Raw genomic sequence first — 27,531 nt, forward strand, 5'->3', positions numbered from 1 at the left:
CAGAGGCTGCAATACTGACAAGAGAAAACAGCACATTAAACCGATATGGAATAAAAATAAACTGTTGAATGCTGACTGGAAACAAGGAACCAAAATAAAAATGCTATCAGGAAACAAATGAAGTAGATGGTTTGTGCAGCAGTAGGTAGCGTGAGATGATGGGTGGGTTTTCAGTAAAAGACAAAGGGGGGCGAGAGAGGAAGGGGGAAGCGCAGCACGTGAAGGCTGGGAGTGTGTTGTCTTGGAGCCATGTACAGAGGCCAGGCGTGCGAGTGACACCGGCCGTTCACGTCACCCTATGACTTAAACTCGGGAGGCTCACTCCTTCACTCGCCACACACTCATTCACATACAAACACACACAGTAGAAATCCAACCATTAAGATAATATGTACAGGCCCTCCTACTTGGCAAAAGTTAAGAGATGCGAGCTTGAAACGTATAACACACACCTGAAGAATAATTGTCAATCATAGCAGTGCTACACAATGAAAGTTAAGGATAGAGGCTGCAAACTGCAAGGAATACACAATATGCTCCATAAGCATGAAGAAAAAAATACCACAAATATATAATGAATTTTCATGTTATCACATATATTTTTTTTAATTATATTATGGTTATGACGGCAAATATTTTCACTTCAGCAATAAGCTCAGCCCTAAAGCCATCACAGTGGGTGGCATGTAACAAAACGTTGGCAATAAAAGCATCAAAAGACAGCACAACACCAGTTAAATTGTGTGATTACAATCTACCACCTCAATAAATGAGACTGAGATTGCATAACAATACCGTAGTTCATCATTTAGTTACACAAGAGCATTTATTTTCTCAACTTACAAGAGGGCCAGGCATCTATTAGGCAGTGACCTATATTAATATAAAATAGAGTACAGTGGTGCCTTGAGATACAAATTGAATTTGTTCGGAAATAATATTTTAGTAATGTGTTTTTTTGTTTAGTTTTTTTTCCAATTCAATGGATACTGTGCTACTCTTTTTGGTGTGCATGCCTCAGCCACCTGGGGACAGTATTACACAAACACACGCATATACCCTGTACATGACACGATGGTCACAACTCACTAAGTTGCAGTAAGAGTCGATTTATGGGGGGGCCACAGGAGGGTCCCGCCACTGAACCTGAGATAGGCTCCCGCGCCCCACGACCCTAAACAGGATAAGCGGTAGAGAAATTTTTAAATTATTTATAATATTCTAAAATAAAAGGAAGACACAATTTCTGAATGTACAGTGTGCAGGTATTTCTTTCATGGATTAGAGCCAATAAAAAAAGCATAATCTGACCATAAACTGTACGCATCAATTTGAATGAGCATGCAAATGTGTAATTTCTACCTGGGAGTGGGGACTCACACTCATAAATACAGTATGGTGCTGGTGCAACCAGTCAGTTTATATACAAGTGTGTATATACATGTGCATGTCTGCTTCGAGGCTGTGCACTCGGGACCTGCTTTGGAGTCACAGAAATTAAAGTCCTGTTAAATTTTTCAGTGTGAGTGTGTGAGCTGTGTGTGTGCATACAAGTGTGACCCTCAGCTTCCTCTTCTGGGGAATGGGGAAGAAGACTGTGTTTAGCAAATATGTGCACATGCAAACAGAGCACTGACCTGGTTTTGAAGGAGATTTTACAGCCAGTGGGCACAAGTGAAATATCTATAACGAGGCTTAAAAACAAAGCATTAAATCAGCACACAGACACAGGACAAAGAAACACACACAAAGATTTACACACTCATCTGGTTGTTTACTGTAAAAGCAGCTGAAGGTCTTCTTGGGAGGTGAGGTGGAGGGCAGCTGTCTGTCTTCAGTTTTACAAGTGAAGATTGAAAAGAGATGTGACAACAGTGTTGCCTGACATGTTACTGGTGGTGCTTTTAGAAGGGGAAAAAAAAGTGCGGCACCTACCAATAATAGTTGCACAAAAAGGATATCTACCACAGCATCGTAGGAGCACTTTTTTTTTTAACTTCACTTCCAAAGGCAATGTACTGAACCGATGATGAATGATTACGTATACAGTATATCTTACTACCACAAGACTATATTATTGAGTTTATGAGGCACAATAGATAAAGTAGGAATAGTTTTGAGAATGCAAAAAAATGTGAACTAACAGTTATAGATCTCTGACTTCTTCCTACACTTCAGGTCAACGGAGGTGAGCATCATTGATTTTTACTGACAGCTAAACTATGTCTCATCAGTCCTCATTAGAGACCTGCATGAGCGGTTTCTTTGACAAATTCAGCTAAGACCTTGTCTCACCATGTCTGCGGGGGTCACTACACCAAAGGCAAAGAGGGCATCAAGGATACAACATGCAGTTTGCACACACGGCTGAACCTTACTCACATACATAATACATGAGAAAGTGTGAGATGAGTGCAGTGTTCTGTTTCTCGTCTAGAATTGCTGACCTGTGCATCCCCTCCAAATAACAGCCACACATGGAAACCCCTGTCCCTCTCCTTAGAAGGAAAAACGAGTTTGTATGTGAGCATATGGAAAGCCATTTGAACATTTATTCAATATATTTGATATCCATCATATCATATCCATCGATACCTTCTGCTCTTAGTCCTCACCAGGTGCATCATTCAACGCACTATCCATGCATTTTTATACCATTTATCCTCCCTAGGGTCACAGGTTTGCTGGAATCTATCCCAGGTGATTGAGGCCAAGAGGTGTCGGGTCACCAGTCAATCACGGGACACATAAAGACAAAACTCACACTCACTTTCTTTCCTATGGAAAATATAGAGAGTCAACACGTTATGTAAATGATGTGGGAAAAAGCCACAGTTCCCGCAGAATGCCCATGCAAGCAAAACATGCAAACTCTACACATGAAGTCCGAATTGGAGCGACCTACCTCAGAACTGTGAGTGATGTGCAAACCACTCTGCTACGTATTAGGCTACTAGTAACATTTATTTTCCACTATGACCTTCCACCACTGTGACCCGCACAGTAGTTGGCCAACTTTGGCATACTATACTAGTAGTACAATTGCATGTTACTAGTAGGCAATTTGGTTCCACTAGTAGGACACATGCCTATTAGCTGGGCCTACTAGTGTTACTCGTCGGGTTTAATTGCGTACTGTTAGGCCAAAAGAGGCACTACTATTGGAAACACGCTACTATAAAGACACTCAATTCTACTAGCGTGCAAATTCTTCTTACTAGTGAGCACAAAGATCGTCAGATATCAAATAAATGCTCAAACAGCTTTCCATACCAATGCGTATATCTTACAATACATTCAAACAAAAGGAACTTTACATTTGGGTTTAATGGATAAGACGTTGCTCCTTTGAAATTAAGGACACCACACAAATGCCATTTTCGAAGTTTGTTTTCCAATTCAAGCCAAGCTTGCTGGAGTGGTGACTGAAAACATTATGTTTACTACCTCCAGGTGGCCACAAGGTATCAGTACAGTCGTCTTACACCAGTTTAAAAGTCGGTTAAATGCAAATCTTTACCACCATCTAGCGGCCATTGTTCTTAAAGCACAACATAAATTCATCTGGGGTCAGTACTAGTTTCATTCAAGATGATAATATTCATCCATACATCCATTTTCTGAGCAGCTTATCCTCACTAGGGTCGCGGGCGTGCTCCACTAAACCACTGCTACAGGATTCTAATTTATGGAGATGTTTTAAACTCATCAGCCACCTTATTCGGTACACTTATGCAATCTAATAATATGCAAAAATTGTGTTTTTGTTCATAGTGGTGAATTTGATTTAATCAAATAAGTGTCTGTATAAATTACCTGCAGCAGAAGTTGAAAGAACAAATTTTTTAACTATTCAGATTAACCCTTTAACTGCCGACTCAAATAATCAAATAATCAGTAGGTGCGCACAGAGCAAATAATCAAGGACCATAGATGCCAGTTTAACTGTTTGGTAGACCTTTTTTTTTTTTTAAAGTATGACTTAACATTCATAACAGATTTTGGTTTTGTACTCAAAACAGTTGTACTCTACACAGACTATATGAACATATTCACGATGGTAAAGTTCAAATCTTGTGCTAAATTTCCATACATTGGAAAAATATAGCAACAAACTAATACACCAAAACAAAAACATCAGATTCTCCTAATAGTTGTTTTTAACTGTTTTTGCCATTATTATGCTCATTTTTTAACCATCAATCACCATCAGAAGCTTGGAAAAGGCACATTCTGTATATATTAAATTATTGATTCTTTTTTTCCTAAGTGCCCAAAGGACATTTTTTGTATGGGCTGTTAAAGGGTGAACAACAACATAGGGGAAATGGCTGAAGGTTTTACCAATACAGCAGAGGGATCTGGGATTTGGTTTTTAAACATTGTTTATTAGTTGTTGTTGTTTTAACAGACTTGAGATTCTTTTTTAAAAGACAGGATATTTATTACTACATTAAATTCAAGGAAATAGTGTCCTTCTACCAGTTCTATTATGTCACGCTTGTACAGTAAGCACTTGTGATGCATCTCATTGGATAACTATTTCAGCATCAAATGTTGTTATTGAAATGATAAGATGTACAACTTGTCTAAGGTCAACACACTAAAGCAGCAGTTTCATTCAGGATCAACATGACGAACCAATTGCGTTAAATATTTGTTAAACATTTTAAATAATCTCACTATCATCAGAAAATAGTAACACTTAAAATTAGGCACCCAATTTATGTTTTCGACTTTAAAATTGGCTACTAGTCCAAATACCCAGGGCAACATTAATCAAATAAAAGGTGCAGTCAGAATAAGATTGAAGAGAAACACAGTAGGTTTAAAATGCCATACAATTACTATATAAATATTAAGTGTATTGATCTAACACTGAAAACATGTTCCTCTCAATAGTCTCTCACTGCAGGTATGTGCGTCCCGTCCTGTCCATCAAAGTCTCTATGGCTACCATGGTAACCAGACTGGGGAATGCCAAGCTTTCGGACAGGGCTGTCAATCAAATATGGCAAGTCTCACAGCAACAGGAGTTGCGGTGAAACTGGCCATGGAGCACATTGCTCCTGGGTAAGAACACCATCACCCATTTGTCAGCTGGCACAGCGCAGCGACACAGGAGCACAGTTCAGCTTGATAGGATCACAACGCGCCACAGATTTCGTTTTGCGATCTTCACACGTCATCTGACCCCCATTACCCTTTTTGGTTTTTAGCACCTGGGCTATTAATGACACTGCACAGTGTTGGGATGTAGGCAGCCATTTGTCAGCGTTTGTAGGCCACATACAGTATGCGGAATACATGATGCTCTGGGAGGGGTAGTGTTACCATCACTAACAACCAGTGGAATTCTCTGTGGTAAGAACACCATTGGGGGGGAAATGGTCAAGGAATTGGTTGATTAAAATACACACATTGACCTCAACATTAAATACACTGTTACAATCTAATGAGAAGCTTTGTCAAAAAGAAAGAAAAAAGCTACCTTCACAAAGATAACAATGTTCTTTTGATTGAAACTGTCTCAGAGATATTAATTTAACTATCCATTAATGTATGGAGTGGTGTCAAAATCTAACATACACTGTAACTACAATACTGTACTGTAATATTAGTACCAGAGTGAAAGTGTCAGTCCAAAGCATTGTCAGCTTTGTAAAGATAGAAATGTTGTGCCTAATGAAGTTGGTAAATGTGGATATTCCAATCAGTTCAGCCCTCCAGGAAATAAAAATATATCAGAAATTTATGTTCGATCACCATTGTAGTGAGAAAGTTTCATAAAGTGCCTTTTTTTGCAACATCTTCTTTGCTACCATAAGAGCTTCACATTTTCTCCTCTTTGTCACCAGCAATAGAGGATCAACATTGTTTTTTTTCTTTTAAAACTATTAAAGGTTCCATAAGATGTTTTAGTGGATCTATTTTGTGTACCGCCCTAGACTTGAAGTGGCTCTCAGTGGTTTCTTTTGACCTTTGTGGAACCGCCGCAGGACAAAATCAAAGTTTGCAGTAGTGGACATAGCGTAGAAGACGTTTGCTTTGTCTGGTATCAGCAACTCTAAAAACAGAAACAGAATACGTAGTTACTGTACAGTTATCGATCAAAAGGACAAAGTGTGACAGTTACAATCACCAGACACTTCATTAGGTGGAACTGCACAATCAAATAAGTTCCAATATATGGGCCTTTGCCAAGAGAATTCTTCCAATATTACCCTTAATTAAGGTAGCCCAAATATCGGAATCACCTTAGTGATATGAAGCACATTACTGTAAACACCAACCATAGATAATGTTAAATTGACTTCACCTGGCTTTGATTTGACTCCTTCAGTGTCAATCAAAATCAAGTCGAGTCTTGGCTAAGACAAAACATTTTTGTGACTCTTTTTATACTGCACAGTTGAACCTGATGTCGCTGTTTTACAGCAGGCGTGTGTGTTCTGACCTCTCTCATGCGAGATGACCTGTGTCAGAGTGAATTCCTGCCAGTTCATGTGTTCCAGGTGATGCTTCTCCAAAGCCCGCTGAATCACATGTGCAGTTTTGTCCTGGCTGGTCAACTAGTGAATGCAAAGAACAACACAGAGTCATAAATACATAGATGACATGCATGACCATTTTTGTGTACTCCAAACATGCACGACATTTGAAAGCAAATATAGTGAACCCGCATATTAGATATTTGGCATTTGCAAATTCCCTTTTTTGGCAGATTTCTAGAGGCACCATACTCCCATTATTTGCTGTAAAACTCATTTGCTGATTTTGCACTCAGGCCAAAGCCATGTCTAATGTAACAATATCGCTTTGGTGCCATCTTAGGGCCAAGGAACTATGTTGAAGTGAGGGGAGGAGCTTCATTTAGTCAGGCTACAGCCTGGTCTAATAGGGGAAAAAAGTGTTTTTCTGCCATCTTGTGGGATCTATAGGAAAATAAAACCATTTTGAATTGCGGCAGGGCTCAGTCCTTATCCCCCACGAATAATGGTGCAACACTGTATGACTTTTAGGCACTATAATATGATTCAATCAGACTGTTAAGGGTCAATAATGTCAAACAAAAATGGATAGGCAAAGCAAACTCACCAAGACACTCTTATACATGTTGCCATTGTTGTGACCAAGGTCCACGTTGACCCTCACAATGCAGGAGTCTGCTCCCTGGCGGTTGTAGACGGGCAGGGAGATCATGGACACATTGACACCACGTTTGTGGTTGGAAGCCCCCAAGGGCGGAGCAGCGGCACAGGAAGTGGCCGAGGAGCAGAGGGAGTCCGTAGATGAGCCAGAGGGAGTTTGGGAGTCTGGAGACAAGGCCGCCGAGGAGCATGGAGAGGACGATGAAGAAGAGGAGGAAGATGAAGAGAAGACCTCGGAGACATTGTTGCAAGAGCTGTGGAAGGACTGCATGAAATAAAAGCAGAAGGTTTTACGTATATGTATGATAATGTATATAACTTTAGACTTTAGATATAGTGTATATAACTTTAGAAAACGGAGAGGGTACCATGAAGTAATACTGTAAACATTTAGGCCACAAAACAAAACAAAAAAAAGTAACAGTCGGAGTACAATCAGAATTATAGTAAATAATAAATTACATTACAGTTAAAATAGTTCCCTTTCTTAAACATGGTTAGCAGGTGTGCTTCAGTCAAAGGTTCTGGGTTTGAATCTCAGCTCGGCCCTTTCTGTGTGGAGCTAGCATGTTCTCATTGTGCTTGCATGTGTTTTGACTCACACACACACACACGCACGCACGCACACACACACACACACACACACACGTGCGGTTTACCTGCAGTCTGATGGAACAGGCAGAGTTCGGAGAGGAAAGATCTTCCAACTCGGAACCACTCGATCCTGAAGATGAAACACTGATCTGGTCTGCTGGGAGCTTTTTGGATCCATCGCTTATTGTCAGGAGACTGAAGAAAGATCTTGCGTCATATTATGCGAGGCCATACAAATCTTGCAACGTGATTATTGGTTTTTTTTATGGCATAGTGCACTATTTGTGTGTGTGTTCTAATGTGGCAGGCCTCATAATGTCCCATGATACCCACGAGGAAAGTTTTTTGGTGAGTGTTCTGTGGCTCCAAGTGGTTGGTGAACACACATCCACCGGCGGCTCCAACTGTCTTGAAAGTTCGTAGCTGGAAAAAGAATAAAGAATAAAGACAATAACACCATCAATAATCAAGATATATTATACAACCCCAATTCCAATGAAGTTGGGATGTTGTGTTAAACATAAATAAAAACAGAATACAGTGATTTGCAAATCATGTTCAACCTATATTTAACAACATATGCGCTACAAAGACAAGATATTTAATGGTCAAACTGATAAACTAATTATTAACTGATTAACTTAGAATTTTGTGTCTGCAACACGTTCCAAAAAAGCTGGGACAGGTGGCAAAAAAGACTGAGAAAGTTGAGGAATGCTCCTCAAACACCTGTTTGGAACATCCCAGAGGTGAACAGGCTAATTGGGAACAGGTGGGTGTTATGATTGCGTATAAAAGAAGCTTTCCTGAAGTGCTCAGTCATTCACAAGCAAAAATGGGGCGAGGTTCACCTCTTTGTGAACAAGTGTGTGAGAAAATAGTCGAACAGTTTAAGGACAATGTTCCTCAACGTACACGTTGAGGAACATTGTCCATTACAATTGCAATGAATTTAGGGATTTCATCATCTACGCTCCATAATATCATCAAAAGGTTCAGAGAATCTGGAGAAATCACTGCACGTAAGTGGCAAGGCCGAAAACCAACATTCAACGCCCGTGACCTTCGATCCCTCAGGCGGCACTGCATCAAAAACCGACATCAATGTGTAAAGGATATCACCACATGGGCTCAGGAACACTTCAGAAAACCAATGTCAGTGAATACAGTTCGGCGCTACATCCGTAAGTGGAATAAGAAACTCTACTATGCAAAGCAAAAGCCATTTATCAACAACACCCAGAAAGGCCACCGGCTTCTCTGGGCCCGACCTCATCTAAGATGGACTGATGCAAAGTGGAAAGGTCTTCTGTGGTCCTATGAGTCCACATTTTAAATTGTTTTTGGGAAATTGTGGACATTGTGTCCTCTGGGCGAGGAAAAGAACCATCCGGACTGTTATGGACGCAAAGTTCAAAAGCCAGCATCTGTGATGGTATGGGGCTGTGTTAGTGCCAATGACATGGGTAACTCACACATCTGTGAAGACACCATTAATGCTGAAAGGTACATACAGGTTTTGGAGAGGTTTTGGAGCATTTATTTGATATCGGACGTCTTTTTTATGGACGCCCCAGTTTATTTCAGTAAGACAATTCCAAACCACATTCTGCACGTGTTACAACAGCGTGGCTTCGGAGTAAAAGAGTGCGGGTACTAGACTGGCCTGGCTGCAGTCCAGACCTGTCTCCCGTTGAAAATGTGTGGCGCATTATGAGGCATAAAATACGACAACGGAGACCCCGGAGTGTTGAACAGCTGGAGCTGTACATCAAGCAAGAATGGGAAAGAATTCCACCAACAAAGTATCCTCAGTTCCCAAACGTTTGTTGAATGTTGTTAAAAGGCGATGTAACACAGTGGTAAACATGACCCTCTCCCAGCTTTTTTGGAACGTGTTGCAGCCATAAAATTCTAAGTTAATGATTATTTGCAAAAAAAAAACAATAAAGTTAATCAGTTTGAACATTAAATATCTTGTCTTTGTAGTGTATTCAATTAAATATAGGTTGAACATGATTTGCAAATCATTGTATTCTGTTTTTATTTGTTTAACACAACGTCCCAACTTCATTGGAATTGGGGTTGTACAATCCAACATCCAATAAATACGGCGTCTAAGACAAGTTTTTATTTTATTTAAGAAAAATTAGTCTATTACCTCCACTAAGGAAATTCTGTTTATTGCTGCTTGATTGCTCGTGTTTTCATTGACGAGACGACTATTTGACACTGGAGGAGTGTGGCAACAAAGAATACCGTTAGATTTTGGTGCAGATTTCGATAAAGGTGTGGATCCAGGATTTATTTATTGTTAATACTGCAACATTTTCCATAAATCCTCAGCAAATACATGAAGTTTGAAAAAAAAGGGAGTCACATGCCTGAAGTTTGTAAATTATGACTATTATTTGGTGCTATAAGGATTATCTGGCCTTAGTGGATGGCCAGATAATCCATTCTACCCAGCACAAATAAAAGCTCACCACTTTTGGTTTTGCTCCCATTTTTCATCAGCTAATATTTTTGTTCTATTTCAAAAAGCCTATTTGTCTGGGTACTTCTTTGCCGAGATAATACATCCAGCTCAAAGGTGTGGGGAGCCCCCCTAAAATAGGCCTAGCGAAGCCACTGGCCCATGCAACAAAGCTAGTTAGGAGAGCACTAGCCTTGGGTTGGTGTGGAAAAAACTCAGCTCCTGTATTTATGTTCCAAGTTGGAGGCACGCCCCAAACCACGAGTGGTATCATTCTTTTGGAAGGCAAAACTACAGTTGTTACTTTGCCTTGTAGAGAGGCCACTGTCCATCCACCAGAGTCGTAGGATGGAAGCGCCCCATTAATATTCCATTCAATTGTAAAAGGTTTGTGGAGCTGCCTCACGGCCAAAAGAGGTTGTGTTTTTTGTTATTAGTTGGAGGGAGAATTAGCGAGTTCCTTTGGAATGGACAAAAAGACGGCATTGTAAGTGGGAGAAGGGTGGTGTCGTAAGCTACCTCCTCTGTTTATAGATTGTATCTCCACCTTTAAGTTGATGGCCTCTCTCAGTCCTTTTTTAAATTATCTGTCTTCTCTGTCCACATTTTTGCTCTCAAAAGATGGTTTTCGGACCTACGCAGACCCCCAATACAGTAAAACACATTTTAGAGTGACCTTTTCTTGTGGGGATCCTAAGGCACACTAATGTATTAATTATGCTGTCTAATCAGCATCCCGGTTTGCTACACCTGTGAAGTGAATAAATTAACTAAGCAAAGGAAACTAGCTCACTAACAGATTTAGACAAGATTGCGAACAATAATTGAGATATTGGTATTTTGTGTACATAGAAAAAATCTCATATATTTGAGTTCAGTTGAAAATGGGAGCAAAATCAAGTGTTTTATATTTTTATTCAGTGAATTTTTTTTTTTTAGCAGCACCCTATATTATACACCTGGCCATGTACTGGCCACATGATTAGGTGCACCTGCAAATAAAACTGCCCTCACATAAATAATACTTGTATATGTATGTATTAATGTAACAGTAAGTTTATAATTGTATATGTTGTTTGCAGTCATTTAAAGATGCATGTACTGTAACTCTCTATGATGTATTGCAGTTGCACAAGACTGTAAACTACCCACAAAATAATAAACATGTAGACAAATTAACATTATCTTTGGGATATCTGTCAGTTTGTCAATCAAGTAAGTAATACATTTTATATATACATATATATATATGCACACACACATACAGCGTGTGTATATATATATATATATATATATATATATATACCTATATAAAGATATGCATATTACATACATATACATATATATATCCATCCATCCATTTTCTGAGCCGCTTATCCTCACTAGGGTCGCGGGCATGCTGGAGCCTATCCCAGCTGTCATCGGGCAGGAGGCGGGGTACACCCTGAACTGGTTGCCAGCCAATCGCAGGGCACATACAAACAGACAACCATTCGCACTCACATGCACACCTACGGGCAATTTAGAGTCTCCAATTTATGCATGTTTTTGGGATGTGGGAGGAAACCGGAGTGCCCGGAGAAAACCCACGCAGGCACGGGGAGTACATGCAAACACCACACAGCCGGGGCCGGGGGTTGAACCCGGGTCCTCAGAACTGTGAGGCTGACGTGCTAACCAGTCGGCCACCGTGCCGCCTATATATATGTGTGTGTGTGTGTGTGTGTGTATGTGTGTGTGTGTGTGTGTGTGTGTGTGTGTGTGTGTGTGTGTGTGTGTGTGTGTGTATATATATATATATATATATATATATGAATATGAATAATACATGAATATTACATGGCATAAATATTACACTGTTAGAGACAGCAAAGTGTTCAAATTGTATTTAGTCAGAGAGGGCCAACCTTCACTCGTCTTTGGGAAACATGACCTTCAAATAATTAATTATGCAACGACAAAAGGCAAAGCAAGGCAAATGTATTCATGTAGTATATGTGAATTATATATATATATATATATATATATATATATATATATATATATATATATATATTAGTATGTGACTATTGAAGTTCATTCAAACTTTGCTCTTGTGAGTGATTGTATCTGTTTGAAATTTGGTAATAAACATCCTCCAGTGCACCTTTCTTGGTCAGTGAGCAGTTTATGTCCTTGCATCCAGGCAGTAATTCTGGGGTAATGAGGCAGGTTGAACAGAGTACAGGACACTTGCAGTACATGGATTTGCGACAGAACCTCATATTCCTGCAGGAAGTGAAATGTTTTAGACAGAAACAGAGTTAATGCCCCCCCCCCCCCCAAAAAAAGGCTCGTATGATATCCTTACTGGAACGACAACAATCATGTGAACAACATTGCACAGTATTTTAGCTGTTGCAAGTAAATGAACAAAAATTGTGGGGCGCTGGGGGGTAAAGGGTAGCAACTCACCCTCCTCCTCTTCTCAAAGTTTACGAGCCCAGCCTGTCAAAATATTGAATTGTTATAAGGGTGTGCATTAATAGCAATAATACCGTAAATGATTGAGCACATCAAACATGCACGGCCTTCATTTTAAGCAGCATAAACGAATGTAACAAAATAAATCAATAATTAGTTAATTAATTGATTAATATTAGCTGAATACACTGCAGGTAGATTTAATTTCTTTTAGATTTAAGTTCAAATGTGATGCTAAACAAGTGAATCGAGCATTTTAAATAGCACATCTATTCATAAAAGTTTAAATACAGTATTTTTACTCTTCTACTGGAGTGGCAGTGAAAAAAAATACTTTCAGAATTTTCCTATAACAACATGTATTTTTCATGAGCTATTAAAAGCAGTGTGGGAATGAGTTTTGTCTGTATTCATTTTTGTTTTGTTATGTCGCGCTAGGTGCTACCTGTATGTACTGTAATTGCCCCTGGGGAATAATAACCTTAAATCATTTCATACATTCATATAATGGAATAAAAATCATGATAAAGGAACTGAGCATATATAATAAATCACACTTGAAACATTTAATTAATGATCATAGCAACTGTTTCTAAGGGTACATGATAGGCTGTAGAGTATATACCTCCACTGTGTCTGGCAGGGCTGTGTCTAGCATGGTAAGGACGGTGAGATATGTGCCCAGGTAGGGTACTACTCCGCTGGAAATATTCTGCATGGAGACAACAGGTGGTTTATTAGGCTACAGTAATTGTTTCACTTGTAGTCAATTATAACTATCTACTATATCTTTTCAATCCAGACACCACTTTTTCATGGCATGCGTGTCCTACTTTCATTCAAGGTATATCGGTCTGAGTTTCTAGCACTGCTGGCTCATGTTTCAGCCCAGGAGACTGTGCAGATGACTCATAAAGCACTCTGCTCTAGTCTATTATTACTGGCCTATAATCCTGGTTGATCTGCGGCCACTTGAAACTTGTTTAGCACTGAGCGGGGCCAAAGATAGTTTTGGGTCTCTGCCATGCTAGAGGCGCTACACAGTGATGTGAAATCATCTCCCTTGTGGAGCTGTATAATGTCAGAGTGAGTTTTGCATGGGTCATCTTGAAAACTAATCCTGCCATTCAAGACGGCATTACAGCATCCTATAATGCATTACTTAATCTAAATGTCTAAAACCTTACAACTTCTCCCTCCATGAGGCATAACTGTCTGCATATCAAACTGCTTGGATATTTTGGGAGAAATATTATCCACAGTTGTTTGACGTTCGTCCCATCAAAGGAGGTCATGATGGTCACTTGAATTTTAGGTAAACAAAACGACCCATTGCTGTAGCAAAGTAAAATTAGGTTCAAATGTGTGCATGTACATTTATAACATCCATGCACTCAAGCACGTCAACTATAACTCCAGTTTATTGAGAGTTTAAGATCTGACCTCCAAACCGTAGAGAACGGTTTTGGTACACATTAACCTGGATATCCTGTTTAATTGTTTTCCTTTGAGGAGGAGGGAGGCCACGTTCCACTTTTTCTTTAAACGCAATACCTAGAGTACAACTAGTGCGAATGTACAAGGGTGCAACCGTGACCTCATTGTAATTAGTAATTTTTCAGTAATCCTATTGTGCAGAGTGATAATAGTGGATCTACAGACACATGATGCCACTCAAGTTGTTGAACTCAAATGGAACAAACTGCTGCTCCAGTTTTCCAATCAATACTTCTGTCAACACGAACTGAAAATATTATTTCGAAGAATCTTCGTAAAACCTAAGAGAGAAAATCAATGTTCACCTAGCACCAGGCAGTTTCCTAATCCAGTCATTCATTTACCGTTTACATACCGTATGTGTATGGTTACATTTACACTTTATTGTAATCCTTTTGAAAGACTGTAATTCAGATTACTGCAACAAGGCAATGTATTTACTTTGACACACATTAACTTTGAAAAAAGTGCAGATAGGTTGAAAAGGTTGTTCCTCTTGAACAATAGCAAGATAGCATAAAAAGTATTTACCCAGCATAAACTTTTATCAATATTTTAAGCACTCACAATTACTGTATTCATACCAATGTAAAGTATTATGCAGAATTAGCTTGCTAGATAGAATTTATTCAATGATTTCATGAGAATGACCAAGATTGGGGACAGTAGGGTCCCCAATCACTTCAGTAAATGGTTGTTGTTTTCAATGCATGCAATTAACTTTATTATTATTATTATTCATTCATCTTCCGTTCCGCTCATCCTCACTAGGGTCGCGGGTGTGCTGGAGCCTATCCCAGCTATCTTCGGGTGAGAGGCGGGATACACCCTGAACTGGTAGCCAGCCAATCGCAGGGCACATATAAACAAACAACCAATCGCATTATTGTTAAAATTTACTTTAGTGTATTTGTTTAGGCAGAACGGTGGGCGACTGGTTAGAGCGTCTGCCTCACTGTTCTGAGGACCGGGGTTCAATCCCTGGCCACGCCTGTGTGGAGTTTACATGTTCTCCCTGTGCTTGCGTGGGTTTTCTTCGGGCACTCCGGTTTCCTTCCACATCCCAAAAACATGCATGCTAGGTTAATTAATGACTCTAAATTGCCCATAGGTGTGAAGGTGAGTGTGAATGGTTGTTTGTTTGTATGTGCCCTGCGATTGGCTGGCAACCAGTTCAGGGTGTACCCCGCCTCCTGCCCGATGACAGCTGGGATAGGCTCCAGCACGCCCGCGACCCTAGTGAGGAGAAGCGGCTCAGAAAATGGATGGATGGATGGATGGATTTGTTTATTTATTTACAAAAGGTTTTAGTTGCAAAAATAGTGTCACAAAGAGACAAGCCATGCTGTCATGGCATCCCCGTAATATCATAGCACCTCCTAAGGATCCAATCAGACACCTCAGTTCGAATAATCACCATTGTAGTTCTTATTTTAGTTGGCATTTTTAGTTATACGACACGGCACAATTTACCTTTTCTAGTGGGATGGGGAGAAATGGTCAAATGAATGATTTTTGTTTTTTTGCGATTTTGGTCTCACCTCCACCAGGAGTTCTTTGTTGGTCAGAAGACAGTTTTCATCAGGGTAGGTTTCACAGAGGTTATCAAATGTAACCATGCAGTCCCTGCAAAAACAACAGTGAGTATAATTAGTTCTACACCAGGTAGTTGATGTAATGATGAACTGGCATACTTTATAATAGTCAGAGTACTTTGTCCAAGAGCAAGAGTTATGTCACAGAGAAAACACCATTAAGTTAGGCTTTTATTATCGATGACATTTTACTAGCTCGGTGCAGCTTTCATGACAGGCTGTGTAATGTGAGTCACCCAAAGGCAGGTAATTTGCTGACATTGCTCTTGATGAAGGTTCACAAACCTCATTTAAAGAGAATTATGATACACAATAAGACATAAAAACTAGCGGTGGAATGCCATGGACACCTGACTTTACCTGCTAACTGCTGCCCAGGTCTTTCTCAGTCTGTAGACTGCATTGGCCTGAAGGGCAGACAGGATTGCCTTGAGAGAGGAAAAGTTCTTCAAATGGCGACAGTCCTGCCGAGAAATACAAAGGTCATGACATTGACTGTAATTGTTGTGTGGTGCGTATGCAGCCGGACGCAGTGCTTCACTTTTTGCACATATTATGTTTCAGTCTTATTCAAAAATTTATTAAATTACTTATTTTCTCTAAATTCAACAAACAACACCAATATTGACAACATTTTGAATTTGTTGCTCATTAATTGAAAATAAAAAATTAAGCAGCAGGTTGAACGACTGGTTAGAGCGTCTGCCTCACAATTCTGAGGACAGTTTGCATGTTCTCTCCGTGCCTGCGTGGGTTTTCTCCGGCCACTATGGTTTCCTCCCACATGCATGGAAGGTTAATTGAAGACTCTAAATTCCCTGTAGGTGTGAATGTGAGTGCAAATGGTTGTATGTTTATATGTGCCCTGATATGATTGGCTGGCAACCAGTTCAGGGGGAACCAACCCCAAAAAATGCTTTCTGATGATTAATCCCCACTTATTCATTAATCTTTTGGGTTTACAAAGCATCAAGTTGCGCCCACTCATCAACCTTCCCAGAGTTTTGGAAAACCCAAATACCATATGATTACTTGTACACCAATGTTCATTCAACAAGCTGATGGAATCAAGGGTGAGAAGAACACAGCCCTCACCTGTGCTACTCTGATCCACTTCTCCAGGATCCGAGCTCGTTGCGGTGGGGTAGGACTGGAGGTGACACACGCAGGGCGGCAGAGTAGTGATATGATGACAAGGTTGGTAATGGCATTAAACTGTGCAATGGTGGCCCTTATGGTGGGGGACATGTTCTCCTTCTTGTCTCTTTGTGACCAGATGCAGCCCAAACACTGATAGGGAGCAACTTTTATAAACAAAGCCTGTGAATGAATGAAAAGAGACAATAACCTTTATAAAACAATACAAAATATTTTTTAAAATAACAACAAATATTTCAGGTTCATGCATTGCTTCCCAGGTAGATTTATTATCTTTTTATGACCACTTCCATGAACATTACCACAAATTCTTACTTTACAATGTTAATAATGCTCAGTTTGGATTGACAGTCAGAGAGAAATTAATTTAAACTTTACGTACTTTCTTATTGTGGTTGCAGTTGTTTAGAATAACATTGCAACATAATGAAAGCTATCGCTAATATTTTGGTTACATCAAAAGTGCAGGACAAATTCTAGCATTTTCTACCATCCTGCCCAAAAATATTTATATATGTGTTTGTCAGGATCATCTCCACTCACTTACAGAATCTATGCGGGTCAGTTGCTCTGCGATGGCTCTTGATGAAAAATCCATAATGTCACTTTGATCTTGCAAGTGTTCATATCCTGAATCCTCATCACCTGAAAGCTGATCATGTTGTGGCACATCTGCCTGAGCGGGACTCACATGTGTCTCAGATTCTGATGAATCGTCAGCAGGATACAATGAGAATGTATGCATGATGAAAATAAAATGATCTGCAATGAGAAGTATGTACTATGATGGAGGAGCATACCTTCTTTCTGGAACCTCCTAAGGAGGTTTTCAGTTTGCCCAGCCAACGAAGAGAAGTTGGGCTGACGGTGCAGTTGGTCATGCATGGCAGAGCTGATCCTAAGGTGATCCAAAAGAAGTTGCAACCCAGGGTGCAGCGGAGGATCCCTGAGGTCCTCACTGTATTCATCCAACCAGGTCTGGACAAAGGCTAACAGAGGGCTGGGGAGGCAGTGGGAAAGTCATTACCTGTTAACCACTCCCATTAGCATGTTCTGCCAGACAAGTTAAAGACTACTATGTGACTGTTTGATTGGAAAAACTCTAATTCTGTAATTATGAACAAGGATTTCATGATTAAGACAAAGCAGATCATAAAAAATATCAACCTACCTCAGGTTGCATTCACTGTTGTCCAATTCTGATGCTTCACTGTCTCTGTAGGAGGACATGAGGGAAGCCAAATTCTTTGAAATTATATTTTCTTCAAGAGGATTTTTTGTGTTTAACTAGAAATATTATTTGTCCATACTTGGACACACTAATCACACACAGTAATCCTAAAGTGGAGTCATGCTAACCACATTCTCAGCCTCTCTGTAGATAATTGTTGTTGTTGTCATGAGCCTTTCGATAATGAGTATCTGCAGGCTACTTATTAGTTCCAAGCAGGCTTTTCAAAATGATTCGGAAGCAACAAAATGAGTAAGAAAAAACTAAAGTTGGGGCTTTTTGAAGAGGAAAAAATATCAATATTTTCTACTATAAAGGTCAATATAATCTTGGAAGGAATCATACTGCTGACACTCACAAGCCACAAAGTAATCACACAATCTAATCTCATGAACCACTGCAAAAACTGCATCAAAAATACTGCCTTAAAAATATATGTTGTTAATTGCTGGGGTTTTTGTCCTATTTCTACAAAATAATGTGGCTAAATAAGATTAAGTTGACACATTTACATCTCCATATATGCTAACTTCGGTTTTCAGTTAAATTACACAGCACCCAGGCAAATGGCCTTCAAGATACAGTAAAAAAGTTGAAGTGTACAGTATGGATTTATAAAATCATGGGAACATTTCATCACACACCATATTGTTTAAAATGTATGTCTGATAATTATTTAGACAAGTTTTTGTATTTAAGAAAATAAGAAATAATGGATTATTTAATCTTTTTTATTTTATTTAATCTTTTTTATGCCCTGCGATTGGCTGGTGTCCTGTTGGGGTATAGCCCGCCTCTCGTCCGAAGATAGCTTTTTTTTTATTCCCGATAAAACTGGTTACATAATCTTGGGACAACCATTGTCATTGGCTATAGCTTTATCACTTCTGTAAAGATATGAGACATAATCTACTGTATGTAGACTGCAAAAAATGTAAAAGCAAATAATAAAGAGATTGTGATTATACCTTTGGAAGATCATTTCTAACAGCTTTGTCGTACTGGTGAAGGTTCTGTATGTGGAGAGGAAGATCCTGCTGTAGTCCTGTTCCAGACAGGCGCGGTCAAGGAGGTGGCTCACAAGCATTTGCAGACTGGCAGCCTTCAGACGCCGCACTTTGTTGGTTCGGTACTGGACGAAAGCGCATGATGGATTCGAGCTGGGGTCGAGCCAGGAAGGGACGGGCACCCGGTGCAGCGTGATCCCATAGACTGCACTATTCTCAGATTCTTCACCCCACTCCTGCACTGGGTTCTGTAGATTGTGGGGGAAAATGCTGAGATGTAATTCACTGTCATATATTTCTATATATGTTGGATGTCAATAATGCATGCAGCAAACTAAATTTACTGTAAGATAATAAAGTTGAGTGAGCATATCTATAAAAATAGCCATTTGAGGTTAAATAAACACACTGACTCTCGCACTGGTCCACGGCAACTACACAATGTTTGTTTCAAATCAGCTTTGCAGACAGTGCATGTGGTGAAGTGTTAATTACAGAGTTTATAGTACCCTGAAATTTCCAAGAATCGTGCAAAGGCTGATGCAAATGTTTATGGACAAATACAGGATTAGTAAAAGTTGCAGGCACCTAATAACACATGGAAATGAGAAACCAAAATAATTCCCAAATGTCAAGAGAGATTTAGTACTGTGCAAAGGTCTTAGGTAGATATGTAGTTTAGAAAATTTGACGTTAATGTAGATCAGATTCTTCAGCAATTTTTCACATTTGGTTAGTCATATACTGTATGCACAATCCTAACGAGTAGTTTTTTACAGATTGACAACGAAAATAGACAACTATGACTATGAGGAGTTAAAGAATTGGGAAGTACTATATATATATATATATATATATATATATATATCATCATCATCAGCCATTATCTACCCACTGCAGGATGAAGGCCTCTTCTTCACGTTTCCAACTACTACAACATTTTGCAATCTGTTACAAGTGTATTCCGGTGTGTTTAATGATTTCATTCTTCATCTACTTTTAGGTCTTCGCCGTGGTCACTTTGTGTCCAATTGATAGTCCACCTTTTGTCAGCTCTTCGGGCAACGTGACCAGCCAGTTTCCATTTAAGGCTTTTTATTTTTTGACTGACGTCGGTAACTCGCGTCTGCTGTCTTATCCAACTGCATCTTTTCTTGTCGCAATAGATTTAAAAAAAAAATGCTTATTTTCAACATTTGGCGTTCCATGTTCCTTTGGGTTACACGTAGTCTTTGTATAACTTTGGCATTCGTAGTCCATGTTTCACTACTTTAAGTGAGGACGGGTAAAATACATTGATGGAAAACGTTTCTTTTCAAAGCAAATGGGAAGATTGTTCTTAAATATAACACTAAGCCTTCCATAAGCCTGCCAGGCAAGCTTTATGCAGCGTTCAACTTCAGTGCTTGTATTTCCAGCCATTGTTACAAGTTGGCCTAAATAGATGTAGTTGTCGACGGTGTCTCGGACATAGTCCTCCATTTTGATATCTTTTTGTGGACAGTAACGATTGAACATGACCTTCGTTTTGCTTTTGTTCATTTTCAGACCTGAGCGACGGCTTTCTAACTCTAGTTTGTGAATACAAAGCTTTAGTTGTTCAGCATCGTAGGAGAATAAAATGATTTCGTCTGCAAAACGAAGATGGCTCAAATAAACGCCGTTAATTTTTAGTCCTTCTTTTTCCCAATTGAGCTTTTTAAATATTTCTTCAAGGATAGCTTTAAACAGCTTCGGCGACAGTGTTTCACCTTGCCTGACCCCTTTTCCTAGACTTATTCGGACTCTTTAATCATCAATTTATATTGAACCTGAAGAATCGTTGTATATTGATTGTAGAATGTTGATATACAGTAGGTCAGCTCTATCCCTTGATTTACCAGCGCCAGCGGTATCGAAGTGGTGGTGACTGAGTCAAATGCTTTTTCATAGTCGATGAAGGCTACACACAGAGGCATTTCGTACTCGTTGTGTGGTTCGATTATTTGTTGAACTGTCTGTATGTGGGCCATACAGACAGACCAAAAAAAAAATTAAAAATAAAAAATATACCAGAATTTCTCATGTATAATGCACATTTTGTACGCCAAAAAATGGTCAAAAGTCAACAGTGCGCATTATACATGGGTATAGGAGAAAATGAAAAAGGCTTTCACATTTTATAAATGTATGCCTCCATCTAGAGGTTATGAAATGCTGTACACTTTCCTTCCACAATGTCACTGCCCCCTTGAGGTTATGAAAAAGTTGGACACTTTCATTCTAGAATGTCACCTAGAGGTTATGAAAAAGGTGTAGACTACACTTTCATTCCAATATGACAGGGGTACATATGACTGCATATATAGTTTAATTTGAATCCCATTAAAATAAAATTAAATGTGTTTCGCCTGGTCCTTCATGTTTTCTCAAAAATTTTTTACACATCTTACAAATTCTGCCTGGGGGTTTCTCATTTACGAAATAAAAGTAGGGCGGTGAATTTCAAAGTAAGAGCAAGTAAATAAAAAGAAAGTATTATGTGTTCAAATAAAGTGATTAACTTCATAATAATTCTTTGAAAAAAACTAACAAAATACAGATAATACTTCATGTTTTAATCATATGGGAAGAAGCAAAATCATGGATTGTAAAAATGCATTATACATAGGTTGAAGGGTTTACCAGAATTTTGAGGTCAACTTTGGGGGTGCGTATTATACATGAGTGCGCATTATACACGAGAAACTACGGTGTGTGTGTGTGCACACACACACACATATATATATATATATATATATAGCAGACGCTGCAAATTATTTCTATTTATCCAAATAATTTAATACGAATACCTACTATGTAGTCTTGTACGTATTTATCTTGTTATTATGTGGCTGAAAGAAACAAATAAAGGCCCTTGAACCACAGGAGCACAACCAGAAAACATAAAATACTGTACAGAGAAACAAATTCGGTAAAAATTGTCTTCCAAAGGATAAAGCAACCAATGTTTTGTGTCCCCTATCCTTACACTAAAGAAGGAATCTGCCTCTCTGAAAACTAAATAGAATGGAGTCCTGATTAATGTCATTATTTTATTCATACAACTTGTTACTATGTCATAATGGCTGCTTAGGTGTAGATCACTGGAAAAACTAGTTAGAGACCCAAAACTTTCTGCAGTGCGTAGTTATCTGTACAGTATGTGCATAATTTTCATCCTCAATGATTAGGAAAATTGCTGTGGGTTGTATGTCCATTGATAACGCGCCATAAAATCTTCTTGAAACATGGTGGATAGCTAACCTTCATATTTACTGAAGAGCTCAGTACAGTTTGCTCCACAGCAGCACCTGACAAAATGTATGGACCAACAACAGAATCATCGGAACTGAGCATCTTGGTTGGTTGTGATTTTGAGTATATGATTCCTGTATGTGCAGAACAAACAACAAAGAAGAAAAAAGAAAGCAGTCGTGCTGTCATGTTTAAAGGACCTTAAACCTTCTTTATGTGAATAAACAACTTTTTGTCAATGAAAAAGTAGCAGAAATTAAAATAAATTCTATTATTACGGATATATTATCTTCTAAATTATTACAGTGATGCAATAGCTTGAGTCTATATTTGCCTCCTTTACCCCCACTGAAAGGAGAGTGAATAAGTAACACACTTCTGCTAACTTCACTTAGTTAACCTGAGGAGCACATGAGCGTGCAGGTGATTTCTATAAAATCATGAGCTGTATTCCACGGGTTGCGTAAGGCCATTGGAGCCGTCTTAAATATTTGTCTTCAGTGCATTGTTTTGTATTTGTCCTCTCATCCACAACATAACGCACTTAGCACTTGCCATTCTCTGCGGTTAAAATCAATTAATCAAAGATTTTAAAATGTGTTACATAAACGTGGTGCTCATAACAATTTGTGCATGACTTCCAACTAATCCATGTGGTGTACATGCACCGCTTCACAAATCTATACAGCTGCACGCAGTAGACATGCAATGTTTTTTACTATGCTCCACTATGTATTGAACCAAACAAACCTTTAAATGTCACACTGTTGTTTTATGCCAAATTCCGGAATGAATCTGACTGTGTAAAACCTATTATGGCGATTGCAAAGACTTCCAAACAGATAAATTGAAATGCCTTTTTACAACTAGTAACACACACGCACACGTACACACCAATTGTCTCATAGAAACTCGTTGTTTGTTTACTGAACAGAGAAGACACATTGTGTGCTACTTTGGTACTTGCACCCATTGTCACTGATGCGCTGGCAGCACTAAGCACAACTATCAGTCCAATGGAAATGAAGCTTAATCCATGGACTTGAATAACCAATCATTGCGTTGACCATCTTTTGCACCTTCCCATCATCATCTCTTAGTATAACCATAAGGCTCATTAGTAGACCTCAAGTGTTTTGCACCTTTTGCAGGGCCAATTAGGTACAGGTACTGTGAAAAAGGTTACACGACTGGTGCTACCAAAGATATATTTCAAACCCAATCTACAAACTATAAGTTTTACTCTTCAACGTGATCACCCTGGAGTATATGACTCAGACCTGCGCTCTCTGCAGAAATTGAACTGTATTCCGTATGCTATTATGAGAAAAATAATATCCTCTGTGTTATCTCATCAAGCAATTAGCAGAAAGAGTAATGATGAGACCAATCATACTTGTCCTCACCGGTGATGAATCACGACTCAGACTTTCGAGTATGACCCAGGGACCAAACACTAAAGACTTCAGTGGAAGAGTCCGAAGTCGCCAAGGCCGCGGAAAGCGAGACATTTGAAGTCCAACAAAGTCATGTTGATCGCACGCTTTGATGTGAGGAAAATCATCTATTGCAAGTTCTTGCCACCACATCTACAAAGACTTCCTGCGGTGTTTTTAGCGTTTAATGTGCGGAAAGAGGCAAGAGTTGTGGCAGGACAACGCGTGGCTGCATCACCATGACAACAGGGGTTCCAGTACAGTGAGAACTTTAAGTATTTAAAAAAAGCAAACACCCCCAGATCACTGACTCCTATAGTAGAATTACAAATGGAAGCATATTTGTACAGTCAGCATACAGCTTAAAGTTGATCTTAACTTTATTTATCCAAGCATTTGATAGTTTAAAGCCACGTTTTTGACTGCTTTGTATGTTAAAATCTGTTGGAGTTGATTTCTGTTACATGTACACTATATTAATAATGTTGTGCAATGTAACTTAGTTCTTTGTGTCTGTCTCGTAAAGTCTTATGATATATGTATTTTACTTATGTGTGTGCAGTAGCCACGTGTTTTTTAATATATAAATGAGTGTAAATCCATCTATACACACAAATAGAAGTAGTTTTAAAATTGCTACTTGTGAGGTTTTGATTTGGCTTTATGTAAACGTTTAAGATGCTGTATACATCCATCCATCCATTTTCTGAGCCGCTTCTCCTCACTAGGGTCGCGGGCGTGCGGGAGCCTATCCCAGCTATCATCGGGCAGGAGGCGGGGTACACCCTGAACTGGTTGCCAGCCAATCGCAGGGCACAAACAAACAACCATTCGCACTCACAGTCACACCTACGGGCAATTTAGAGTGTTCAATTAATGCATGTTTTTGGGATGCGGGAGGAAACCGGAGTGCCCGGAGAAAACCCGCGCAGGCACGGGGAGAACATGTAAACTCCACACAGGCGGGGCCGGGGATTGAACCCAGGTCCTCAGAACTGTGAGGCTGACGCTCTAACCAGTCGTCCACCGTGCCGCCAATGCGCTATACAGCATTGCTCTAATTTTTTCAAAAGATAACATTTGAAACATAAAAGGCAAAGGCTCAAATTTGAAACATAAAAGGCATTTATGTTGAGAAGCCCTCACGGCACAAAAGGACATTTCAGAAAAGTACAGTGCTCTTTTTGTCTGAATTGTTCTGTATCTTTTCACGTGCCAGATTCATTCTGCACCACAAACCCATTCCCAGGCGATGTTTTGAAGTTTGTAAGTGTAACTTTTAATGACAATAAACATGTATCTTACCATCGTCAGCTCCCATTTTCCCATCTCGCTTCTTTTCTTACGGAGAAGTACTTGTTGCCATCTTCTCAGGAGTTAGCCTGAGTCCTTTAGGGCTGCATGTTTGTTAACAATAAAAACTTTCCCCAAGTCGTTTCTGCGGGGTCACATAACCGAGTTTTATTCAACTTAAGTTATAAATAGTTAACGCACAGTGGGAAGTGTTGACTACATTTACAGTGGCGCATAAACACCGACAAGCGAGAGGGGGGGAGGGAGTTGCCGATACTGGTCGAAAGAATCTCGGTGCGTGGACTGGATACACCGGCTCCGACTGCAGCGTTGCACTGATTTTTATAGTAGGAGGAGGGGCTCCACTATGGGAGAGGCGGGGTCACCCCGGTCGCCAGTCAATCGGAGCCTCTTTTTCATTTACTCGTTTCATACTCCCTCATCACTATACAGTTTCCCAATTTAGTATTTTGGGACCAATAAAGTGCAGTTGGATAATTTTCCCCTTGCACACATGATAAACTCTCACAGCACACTATACAATACACACTATATATATATATATATATATATATATATATATATATATATATATAGTTTACTCATCAGTCAAATCGTTTTCAGACACTACTTGAGTGCGCCGTCAATGACGACATTGCTGTTGCATAATTGAAGCATACGGCTCAATGTCAGCCTTCATAGTAAAAAAAAGTCTCTTCCTTGCTGTTGTGTCATGAACTCTGACCTTAACTGAGGCAGGGGAGGCCTGCAGTTCATTAGATGTTCTCCTGGGTTCCTTGGTGACCTCCTGGGTGAGGTGTCGTTGTCCAGCCCAAAAAGGCTAAATTAGCTAATGATCCCAACTGAAAAAATACTCCTTATCTATGTGTGTTTTTTCAGGTTATTTTTAAATGCTAGAGGCAGGTGGTTTTTAGGCTTGGCCAAACAATGCAGTCGCCACAGACCATTCATTCAGTCAGTCAAACATTTCTCCTCAATAAGGCCATGGATGGGGAATATCTTGCTTCTCCAAATCTGTTACATCATCATCATTATTGCTCCCTGGTTCACATTCTTACATGTCACTACTGCCCCTGTTTTTTCCCCCTTATAAGATCATATAAGATCAGCATTGAACCCCGGTCCTCAGAACTGTGAGGCAGATGCTCTAACCAGTCGGGCCACCGTGCCGCCGGTAAAATATACCTTTAAACCTTAATAATACATTTAAAATTACTATGCTTCCGGAGTTCAACACAGGTTATTGATAAAATTTTCAGAGATGGGACTTTGTTGGCCCCTGAGTTCTATCAATGTTTCTCCTCCACATTGTTCACTCAGGCCGGACACGAACCATACAGATGGGTTTACAATCCTGCATACCAAACATTGTTTAAACGTAGTTTTTGGAGATTATATGAGTGACAACGATACAACACATGCCATTTAAAGAGGCAGCTCAAAGAGAGCATATTTTATTTAATGTTGGAAACTACTAACCGGTAGGTAACTAAAATAAGTCACACTCTTAACTTGGCACATCCTAAATGTCTGATGAAGAACATGTTTACGGACTGTGTTGTTACAGGACTTTCCCATGAAGGCCACCACCAGGGCATTTTCTCTTAGGAAATTAAGTAAATACATGACCTTGAAATGAAAATATCGCTGAATGCTATCTCTCAAAGACTATTCACACTTTGTGCTCAACTGTAGAGCCCCGTTTTTACAGTATAGTATGTCCTTAACTGTGTGAACCACTGTATTCAGATATGAATAATATCTTGAAACATTAAGACATTTTGTCAGAGAAGGAGAAGGAGTCATTGAGACTCTAACTTGTTTCGACTCGAGTCACTGTTTTGACTTTTCAAAAACTAAATGACTTCAGAGTCGACTTGGACTTGTGACTTAAAGAAATAGCTCTTGACTTCCATCCATCCAACCATCCATTTTCTGAGCCGCTTCTCCTCACTAGGGCCGCGGGCGCGCTGGAGCCTATCCCAGCTATCATCGGGCAGGAGGCGGAGTACACCCTGAACTGGTTGCCAGCCAATCGCGGGGCACATACAAACAAACAACCATTCGCACCTACGGGCAATTTAGAGTCTCCAATTCATGCATGTTTTTGGGATGTGGGAGGAAACCGGAGTGCCCGGAGAAAACCCACGCAGGCACGGGGAGAACATGCAAACTCCGCACAGGCGGGACCGGGAATTGAACCCCGCTCTTCAGAACTGTGAGGCTGAGGCTCTAACCAGTCGTCCACCGTGCCGCCAGCTCTTGACTTAAGACATGAATACTTGACAGACTTGATTTTTGTTTATTTTATATGTTCGGTTTAAAGATAAACT

General features: G+C 39.6%; 1 protein-coding gene across 1 annotated transcript; it reads right to left on the reverse strand.

Annotated features, from left to right (window-relative positions):
* Nucleotides 1-4,404: 4,404 nt before the first annotated feature.
* Nucleotides 4,405-25,480, reverse strand: LOC133414748 (ral guanine nucleotide dissociation stimulator-like 1). The gene is made up of 16 exons (XM_061700345.1): nucleotides 25,190-25,480; nucleotides 19,134-19,420; nucleotides 18,106-18,150; nucleotides 17,735-17,934; nucleotides 17,482-17,639; nucleotides 16,872-17,096; nucleotides 16,137-16,240; nucleotides 15,723-15,807; nucleotides 13,310-13,396; nucleotides 12,676-12,708; nucleotides 12,368-12,489; nucleotides 8,079-8,168; nucleotides 7,811-7,940; nucleotides 7,099-7,416; nucleotides 6,458-6,572; nucleotides 4,405-6,067 (listed from the first exon to the last, which is right to left on the reverse strand). Exons 1-16 carry the CDS (start codon nucleotides 25,211-25,213, stop codon nucleotides 5,928-5,930), a joined length of 2,163 nt encoding a protein of 720 aa, XP_061556329.1. The 5' UTR covers nucleotides 25,214-25,480; the 3' UTR covers nucleotides 4,405-5,927.
* Between the last annotated feature and the right edge of the window lie 2,051 nt (nucleotides 25,481-27,531).

The sequence above is a fragment of the Phycodurus eques genome, chromosome 16 (assembly GCF_024500275.1).
Source record: "Phycodurus eques isolate BA_2022a chromosome 16, UOR_Pequ_1.1, whole genome shotgun sequence".
Classification (NCBI taxonomy): Eukaryota; Metazoa; Chordata; class Actinopteri; order Syngnathiformes; family Syngnathidae; genus Phycodurus; species Phycodurus eques.